Source organism: Bos taurus, chromosome 1 (assembly GCF_002263795.3).
Source record: "Bos taurus isolate L1 Dominette 01449 registration number 42190680 breed Hereford chromosome 1, ARS-UCD2.0, whole genome shotgun sequence".
NCBI classification, from domain to species: domain Eukaryota; kingdom Metazoa; phylum Chordata; class Mammalia; order Artiodactyla; family Bovidae; genus Bos; species Bos taurus.
In genome coordinates this window covers 67,629,820-67,639,598 of record NC_037328.1, presented here as the reverse complement: position 1 = coordinate 67,639,598, position 9,779 = coordinate 67,629,820, and the positions used below count along the sequence as shown (strand labels likewise).

The 9,779-nt window shown below is 35.9% G+C and overlaps 1 protein-coding gene across 5 annotated transcripts in view; it reads right to left on the bottom strand.

Annotated features, from left to right (window-relative positions):
• Positions 1-2,144: 2,144 nt before the first annotated feature.
• The window catches only part of SEC22A (SEC22 homolog A, vesicle trafficking protein), an 82,032-nt gene continuing 74,397 nt past the window's right edge, over positions 2,145-9,779 (bottom strand). For 4 of the 5 annotated variants that reach the window (XM_059885078.1, XM_059885074.1, XM_024990015.2 and 1 more), the window contains one exon: positions 2,603-3,223. In XM_059885078.1, coding sequence (XP_059741061.1) covers positions 3,023-3,223 — 201 coding nt within the window. In that variant the 3' untranslated portion in view covers positions 2,603-3,022. 5 annotated transcript variants of the gene reach the window in all.

Genomic DNA, 9,779 nt, shown 5'->3' with positions numbered 1-9,779 from the left:
TACACACCCGAAAAAAGCAAGCAAATATTGCAAATACTTTTAGGATATAAAAGGGAGTGTCTTTGCCCTCATAAAACACCTTAATCAAAAGCAATGTTTCAGAATTACCTTAAGATAATATACACCTAGATACAATAGCGGGCTAAAGCTCATTATTTTAAGAAGTCCCCAGGACTTCAATTTTACCAAGAATAGACATATTTCCTAAATATAATCTTAGTTATCTTCATTAATATAATCTTAGCTACCTTCATTAGCCCAACCCTGGGCTAAGAGATTAGAAACTGTGTGTGCTTTGCTCTTGACCCTAGGTAAGTCCCTAACACCTGGCTATCATAGTGTCCTCTTTCCTATTGGGAAAATAGTACCTCCTCGACAGGAGAAGACCCATTATGATTAGGTAGGTGCTCTTAGAAGTAAAATTGCAATATAAATGCAATGTATCACCATCATACACATTAGAGGCCTAAGTGATTCTTTCTCAAGAGCTTAAAAACTTCTTTACATTCATGGCAAAAATTTATCTTTCTAAATTCATACTTTCTTTGGCAACAACATGACAGAGGCAGGAAAGCTGTATAAACACGCAAAGATGCAGGCACCAAATAACGAAAGAAAACATTTCTATACATAAAACATTATTTATACCTGTTTTCATTTTTTACATTAAAATATAAACATCCCCTTATCCAAAATAGCTGGTGAAAAAACTAAATGAAAAACAAACGAAGCCTTTAAAGATAGCTGGTGAGTTTTCAAGTGTCCTTGCTTAATACCAAACATTATGACTCAATAATAAAAAGAACCAAACTGGTAAGAGAGCTATAAAGTATCAATATACAACAAAATCTCAATGAACCAGAATACTCCAATCTCCTGGTTAATCAACAATTTACAAGAAAACTCTTCTTGCTTTAACCGTTAGTTTCTAAAAAACTTTCTCAAGTTTTACTTTCTAAAGTAAAGTGAATCAACTTAACTTTGTGGCTCAGTAACTACAAAACACCAAACATAAATCAATTTCATTTTGATGATTTAGGATCATGTGGTACCTTGGGATGGGTACATCTGAGAGATGGGTACATCTCTCAGAATATTCATAATTTCTTTGCAGTTTTGTTAGGGGCAGAAAATTGGAGGGAACTGGAGTTTCTTGTATTAAATAAATCCCCAAAATTATAAGTTTTCACTGTCTTCTTTTGCCTCATTCTCCTAAAAAGGAGAGTGTAGCAAAAAGGTTGTAGTTAAGCAGGATTTCTCATTATAAGCATACCTATATAAACTGGTTCTGGAAACAATGCAGTTTGGTGACTTTACCCCTCTGGACAATTTTTTCTGCTTAATTAATATACCCAGTAACATGAATCACATGTAATGAGTCCACTGTTTTTCTGGATATCAAATTTTAAACCTTATGAATTCCTTAATTGGAATCTTTCCTCAAGAAAACCACTCATGAGGATGATTTCAAAACCAGAAAGTGAAAGTGTTAGTCTCTTAGTCCTTGTCTGACTCTGTGCAACCCCACGGACTATACCCCACCAGGCTCCTCCGTCCATGGAATTCTCCAGGCAAGAAATACTGGAGTGGGTGTCCACTCTCTTCTCCAGGGAATCTGCCCAACCCAGAGATCAAACGAGGTCTCCTACACTGCAGGCAGATTCTTTATCATCTGAGCCACCGGGAAGCCCTCAAAACCAGAAGAGTAGTAGATTTTGCTAAAAGAAGTAAAATGTGCTTCCTCTAATAATTCACAACTGCTTAAACAATCTTTACAAAGTTATCGAAAAGCACCACTTAGACAGTAGGTGCTTAACTCCTCGAAGCCATGAAATAGTAAGAGGAATAATAAGAAGTGCTGAGAGAAGAGCTACCTTCTGATTCTTTTAGAACAACTCAGTGTTTCCACAGGGCAGGACCCAGATCACTTGGTGGCATGTGATATGACTTTAGGCAATACACAACACAGAATTAAATAATGTTGAATCACAGTGTGAATGTCATTCCCTTTGTAATTTTCTTTTACATTTCTGATAATTCCACAGAGAGAGCCCATTTGGGGCTAGGTAACGTCTCTTACCTCAACAAGAAGGAGTAGGCTTCTTGGATTCAGAGCCTTGGCAGTCATCAGCATCCAGTTAGAATCTAACAACATCCTGTTTTATTTTTAATTTATTCTGTAGTTCTCTTTTTTTTAATGGCAAACTGATGCTGATTTTTCACTTGGAGTAGAGATTAGTTTCTTTTTAAAATATTTTAAAATTTAAAAGATAAGTATTAAGTAAATAATAGCATATGTAATACTTAAGTGATAGAAGTTTGGCAAATAATGGCTATAGCCCAAATGACATATTTTTAAAAAGTGATTTCAAAAGAAGGTGTAAATGTGGTCTAGGAAAGAAACATGTTCACTGTGTTTTCAATACTTATGATGCTCCAGGGATTCTTCTCCTACATCAGGTGATTTCCAGAGTTAACATTCAAGCAAAAATATAAAAGGAAAAAGAAACCATTCCACACCAATCTGGACTTCATAAACTCATGGTACAATGAATGTGCAAATGATCTAAAATTTAGTAAGTCATTTGTTTTACACATAAGCTTTCCAATTCACTGCAGCATCTTTTATTTGGTCTATACTAATGCCTCACAAAGGCAAACTGGGGTTGTAGAGTTCCTGCTTGGTTCTCAGAGCAAGTCCCACACCTGCTTTTGGATTGAATTCTCCAGCCATGATTCAGAGCTGTTGGCCCAGTCTTCCCATGGCATCTGACTGTTCTTCCACTGCCACTGCCCTGTAGAGAGGTGTCCTCATCTTCTGAATGATAATCATGGCCAACATTCTGCTGAGAGGAATTTGCCTACCAGGTATTGCATGCTCACAGGCATGCCACGCTGACTTAAAAAGGGCAGCTGGAGAGAAAGAAAGCAGAGCTCATTTGTGGTGAGCAGTTTCTTCAGCACAGTGGTAGTGTCCTTCCTTTTCCTCTGTAAGGCAAGGCAGTATGTCTGAAGGATGGTGTCAGACATCATAATCAGGAGCTTTGCCCTGGGCTTGCCTTAGCCAGATCTGTAGTGTAACAAATGCTCCCACAGTCACGTGAAAAAAAAGCTGCCAGAGATTGCGCAGTTCATAGAGATACATGTTGCATAGACAGATTAAACCAAAAGTCAAAAAAGATTTGACATTCCGCCAGCTGGTATAGTAGACAAGTAAATAACACTGTTGAAAATACAAAAATGAATGATGATTAGGGTTATAGGAAGAAGAAATAGATGCTGCAACTATAAGACTTTAACAAGCCACAGGGTGAAATATGAAAGTGGAGTAAGGGGATTTTTCAACTACAGATAAGACAATGTAATATCTTTAAGACATTCAGCTATGAAAGCTCCAGCTTAAGAGGGAAATAGGTTTCTCCTTTTATGTTTTTCATTTTTCAAAAGGAAAAGCGTTTTGTATCATATTTAAAAGAGATAACTTCCATGCAAACAAGCTAAACAAATTCCTCAAGATGACAGGCAACTAAGAAGCAGTCTTAGGATCTTAAGGGTTCTTATCCCAGAAAAGTTAAAAAAACTCATACAAGTTATTCAGCAAAATGGGCTCATATAACCTGAATCTGTATATTAATGAAATCAGCAAATATTTACTTGAGTGCAAGGGGCTAAACTAGGACCTGAGAGAACACTTGAGGGAGAATTTATTCAATGGAAATTTATTTATCTGTTTAGCATTGTTCTTTGGTTTTAAGTAAACAAAGACCTCACTCAGATGGAGCTTACCTTCTACTAGAAGACAGATTATAAAGTTTATATATAAGTATATATATGTATTTATATATATACAATCAAGTAGTTATGTTCTAGAAAAGATTTTTAAAAATGGGACACAGGATGCAATGAGTGGTGATTTAGAAGATAAAGTACTCCCCTGCACCTAAACCCTGGCATTCACCTTTCTGCCCTTATTTTTCTCTATATTACATTTATTAACATACTTCAAAAATATGCTTATTTTATTTGTCATCTGTAGTCTTCCAATGAAATCCAAGTTTCATGAGGGAGAGGTTTTTAACTGCCTCATTCACTCACTTTTCTCCATTGCCCCAAACAGTGCCTGGTATGTATATAATAAGTGCACAATAAAAATCTGTTGAATCAGTGAACTGCTTTCCAAGTCTGGGATATATAGGAATTACATATGATCACAAAGTCTTAGGAAAGAGGTGCAGGTCTCTGTGTGACATTATATCCAGACTTCAGAACCAGAAGAACATTAGAGTGTTTGTGACAATACAGAAAGAATGTGATGTTCTGCTTAATGTGTTTAGTTCTTACACAAATCAGGACTGTGTTTGCTATCCAAGCAAAATTTAATTGGAAAAATTTATTTTATTGGAGTGTTTTCAATTTAAAAAGTTGAAAAACAAATATAAATTTTCTTTTGAAATAATTTTAAATGTCAGAAAAGTTGCAAAAGCTTTTTACCCCAACCAAATGTTATCGTCATATAACCACAGTATAATCATCAAAACAAGAAATTAACATTGATTTTAATACTATTAAGTAACCTAAAGACTTCACTTGAGTTTTGCTAGCTGTCCCATAAGACCCTTTTCCTGGTCCAGAATCCAGCCCAGGACTCCATATTTCATTTAGTTGTCAGGTCTCCTTGAATCTTTAACAGCTCAAGTCTTTCTTTGTTTTCCATGACCTTAACAGTTTAAAGAATACTGATAAGTTATTTTGTAAAATGGCCCTTAATTTTGGTTCACCTGATATTGTCTCAAAATTGAATAGAGGATATCCAATTTTGGAAAGAAGAATACCAAAGAGGTAATGTGTGATGTGTCAAATTACTTATTAACTTTGATCTTTTGGTAAGGTGGTATCCAACAGGTTTCTCCACTAGTTACTATTTTTCTCCTTGTAATCAGTATCCTGTAGGAGGATACTTTGAGATTGTGTAGATTTCTATCCCATCATATTTTGCCCACTAATTTTAGTATCTATTGATGATTCCTGCCTGCCACAGGTGTTTGCCAAACAGTCGCTTTCAATTTCCATCATTCTCTACATTTATTAACTGGAAATTCTACTATGAAGAAGAGCTAGAGTACCTCGTATTTTTTTAAAATAAATATTTAATTTGTGGTTTTCAAAGGCTTTAAAGATAATGGTCTGTACCCCACAGATTACTTATTAATTACAAAGAGGAAAAAGATAATTTTGCAATGGAGATATCTGTTAGGCATCACTTAATCAAATGATCAAATTTATTACATGCCTCTTGACTTATGAAATTAGAGGTATACAGAATACTATACTACATAGTATGGTCACCAAAATAACTAACCTGAATCTAATCACAAGAGACACATCTAGATTATGGGGCATTCTATAAGGTATTTGCCTGGACTGTTAAAAAATGTCAGGGTTATGAAAGACCAAAACAAAATAGAACAACAAAAAGGCCAGGAGATGGCATTGTAGGTTAAAAGATACACAACAACCAGACACAATGCACAATTTGAAATCAGAGGAAAAGAGCTATAGAAAACATTTTGGAGACAACATAATCTGAATATGAATCCTATGTTAGGTAATATTGTATCAACGTTAAATTTCTTGGGTGTGATAAAGGTATCATGGCTATGTACAACAGAACGATGTCTCTGGTCTCAAAAGACACATGCTGAAGTTTCCAGAGGTGAAATATCTTGATGTTTGTAACTTACTTTAAAAAAAAAAAAACTGCAGGAACCTCTGATTCTGGGAAGATGGAGTCGATGCACTTTCCTCTATTCTTTCCACTAGATACAACTAAAAACCCTGGACATGATATATCAAACAAGTATCAGATGACTCTGGATGATAAAGAGAAGAAGGAAGACAGGCTAAGGACCTTAAGTCTCAAGGAATGACACATTGATAAATTACCTAAGTTTGTTTGTTTGTTTTGCCTCATATACCCCACACTTGGAGCTGAAGAAGCTGACAAGTAGAAAACCACTGGACGCACACCAATAAAACAAACAAAACTCAATAAAATTTTGCTTTCTCTAGCCAAAAGACCAAGAGTGACGTGATTTTCCACTACAGAAACTTGTACACAACAACTATTCTACTACAGCCAAATACCACCAGAACCAAACCAAAACAAACCAAAAAAGCCAAACATACACACACACAAACTGTGACCACCCACATTCACCCCGTCAAAGCCTATGTGGGGAGCCTATCATGCTCTAAGGCTCTAATGCTAATGTTCTAATTCTCCAGGGCTTCAGAGAAGGCAAGTGGGAAGCCAGAACTTTGATTTCCACTGGATGGTAGGAGTCCCTCAACCCCACCCCATGGTGTATCACTAGAGACTAAGAAGGACTGCAGAAATTCACCTCCACTTGGCATTAAAAAGGCAATGGATTTCTCATCAGAAGCTATGAAGTTCAGATAAGAGTGGAACAACGTTTTTCAAGTGTTGAAAGAAAATTAGCTGTCAATCCAGAATCCTATATCCAACAAAAATATCCTTTAGGAATGAAGGAAAAATAAAGACATTCTCAGATGACAGAACCCACTCCAGTGTTCTTGTCTGGAGAATCCCAGGGACGGCGGAGCCTGGTGGGCTGCCGTCTATGGGGTCGCACAGAGTCGGACACAACTGAAGCAACTTGGCAGCAGCGGCAGCAGATGACAGAAGACGAAGAGAATTCATCACCTACAAATATACTCTAAAGGAATGGCTAAAGGAAGTTCTCTAGACAGAAAGGAAACCAAAAAAAAAGGAACCTTGGAACACTGGATAGAAAAGGAATACAGCAAAAATACATGTTAATGACTAGCTTTGCCTTTTTAAGAATTTTCTAAATTATGTTTGATGATTGAAGTAAAAATTGTAACAGGGTCTGATATGTTTCTAAATATATGTAGAGGAAATATTTAAGACAATTATAAATAGAGGAGGACAAAGAGATATAAAGAGTTACAATTTCTATGCTTCACCTGAACTAGTAAAGTGATGACACCAGTAAACTGAGTAAGTAAAATGTAGTACCTTAGAGCAATATTTAAAAAGTCATCCAAAGAAATACATTCAAAAACATTATAGATAAAACAAAATGGAGTTCTAAAAAAAATGTTCAAGTAATCCACAGGAAGACACAAACAATAAAACATAAAAATGAAAAAGCTGAAAACAAAATATAAGAAGGCAGACAAAAGCCTTAACATGTCAATAGCTACACTGGATATAAATGGCTTAAATATAGCAATTAAAAGATAGAGATTGGCAGGATGTATTAAAAAAACATAACAAACTCTATGTTATCTACTAGAAACTCACTTCAAATGATACAGGCAAGTTTAAAGTAAAAGGATTGAAAAAGATGTAGCATGCAAACACTAACCAAAGGCAAGCATGAGTGGCTATCCTACTATTAGATAAATATAAAAATATTTTGGGACTTTCCGGGTGGTCCAGACTCCACGTTTCTACTGCAGGGTGCACAAGTTGCATCCCTGGTCGAGAAACTAAGAAACAGAAAGTGTGACCAAAAAATAAAAATGAATAAGCAAAAATATTTCAAAGAAAGCAAAAATAACCAGGGACAGAGAGGGATATAATGATAAACGGGTCAATCAATTAAGAAGATGGAGCAATCCTAAATGTGTATGAACCAAACAACAGAGATGCAAAAACTGATAGAACTCAAATAAGAAATACACAAATACACAACTATAGTTGAAAATTTCAATACTTCTCTGAGTGTGCATGTATGCTAAGTCGCTTCAGGCATGTCCAGCTCTTTGTGACCCCATGGACCCCATGGATCCCATATAGCCCACCAGGCTCCTCTGTCCATGGGATTCTCTAGGCAAAGATACTGGAATGGGTTGCCATTTCCTCCTCCAGGGATCTTCTTGAACCAGGGATCAAATCCGCATCTCTTATGTCTCCTGCATTGGCAGGTGGATTCTTTACCACTGGTGTCACCTGGGAAGCCCAACAATTGATAGAACTAGCCAGAAAAATCAGCAAAGACATATAAAAACTGAGCAACACTATCAACCAACAGAAGCTAATCAACATTTACAGAACACTCACTTAACAACAACAGAATACACATTCTATTCAAGTGCCCATGAAATATATACCAAGACAAAACATATTCTGGGCCACAGAACAAACCTCAACAAATGTAAAATAACTGAAATCACACAGACTATGTTATCAAACTACAATGGAATCAAACTACAATAATGGAAAGAAAATGAAAATATCCAAACACTTGGAAACTAAGCAACACAATTCTAAATAATCCACAGGCCAAAGAGGAAACTGCAAGGAAAAAAATTTTAAATACACTGAATTAAATGAAAATACAACATCTCAAAGTATGGAATAGAACTAAAGAAGTACTAAGAGGGAAATCTGTAATATTAAATGTACACATTAAAAAAGAGAAAATTCTCAAATCAAATCATCTAAGCTCTCACCTCAAGAACCCTGGAAAAGAAGAGTCAAATAAACCCAGAGCAAACATGAGGAAAGAAACCACGGAGGTAGTGCAGAAATCAATAAAATAGAAAATAGGAAAAAAAAACAATAAAACAAGGAACAGGCTCTGTGAGAAGATCAATGAAATTAATAAGAATGATCAAGAAAAGAGAAGATACAAATGATCAATATGAGGACTGAAATAAGAAATATCACTACATATCCTATAGACATCAAAAGGATAGTAAGGGAATACCACAACCATCCAACACACAAATTTGATAACTTAAGTGAAATGGACAATTTCCTCATAAAATGCAAACCATCCATTGTAAACAATTATGTGGATAGCTCTATAACTATTAAGAAAATTGTAAGACTTATTAGGGTTTTCCTGGTGGTCCAGTGGTTAAGAATCCACCTTGCAATGCAGGGGACACTGGTTCAATCCCTGGCCCAGGAAGATCCCACATGCTCTGGAGCAACTAAGCCTGTGTGCCACGACTACTGAGCCCACGTGCTACAGCTACTGAAGTCTGTACACCTAGAGCCTGTGCTCTGCAACAACAGAAGCCATCATAGTGAGAAGCCCACACACCTGCTGTGAAGAGCAGCCCCTGCTCACGGTAACTAGAGAAAGCCCATGTGCAGCAACAAAGACCCACCACAGCCAAAAAATAAAAATAATCTTTTTTTTTTTTTTAAAGACTTACTAATAGCATAAGTAATCAAAACTGTATGGTACTGGCAGAGGAACAGACACATAGATCAACAGAACAGAATAGAGGCTCCAGAAACAGATCCACATAAACATGCCCAACAGATTTTTTCAATGCAAAAGCAATTCAGTAGAGGGAAAAAAAGGAAAAACTGATAAATTAAACTTAATAAAAATTTAAAATACTTGAACTACAAAAGACTCTTAAGAGGATGAAAAGATAAGCAAAGACTGGGAGAAGATATTTGCTACATATCTGACAAAGGACTAATATCTAAAATATATAAAGAACTCTCAAACTCAACAGTAAAAGACAAACAATCCCATTAGAAAATAGGCGAAAGACATGAACAGACATTTCACCCAAGATGATACACAGGTGGCAAACATGAAACTATTTTCAACATCATTAGCCCCTAGGAAAATGAAAATTAAAACCACAATGAGATTATCACTACACATTTATCAGAATGGCTTAAAAAAAAAAATACAGACAACACCAAACGCTGACAAGGATGCAGAGAAACTAGGTCATTCACACAATGCCAAATGTAAAAT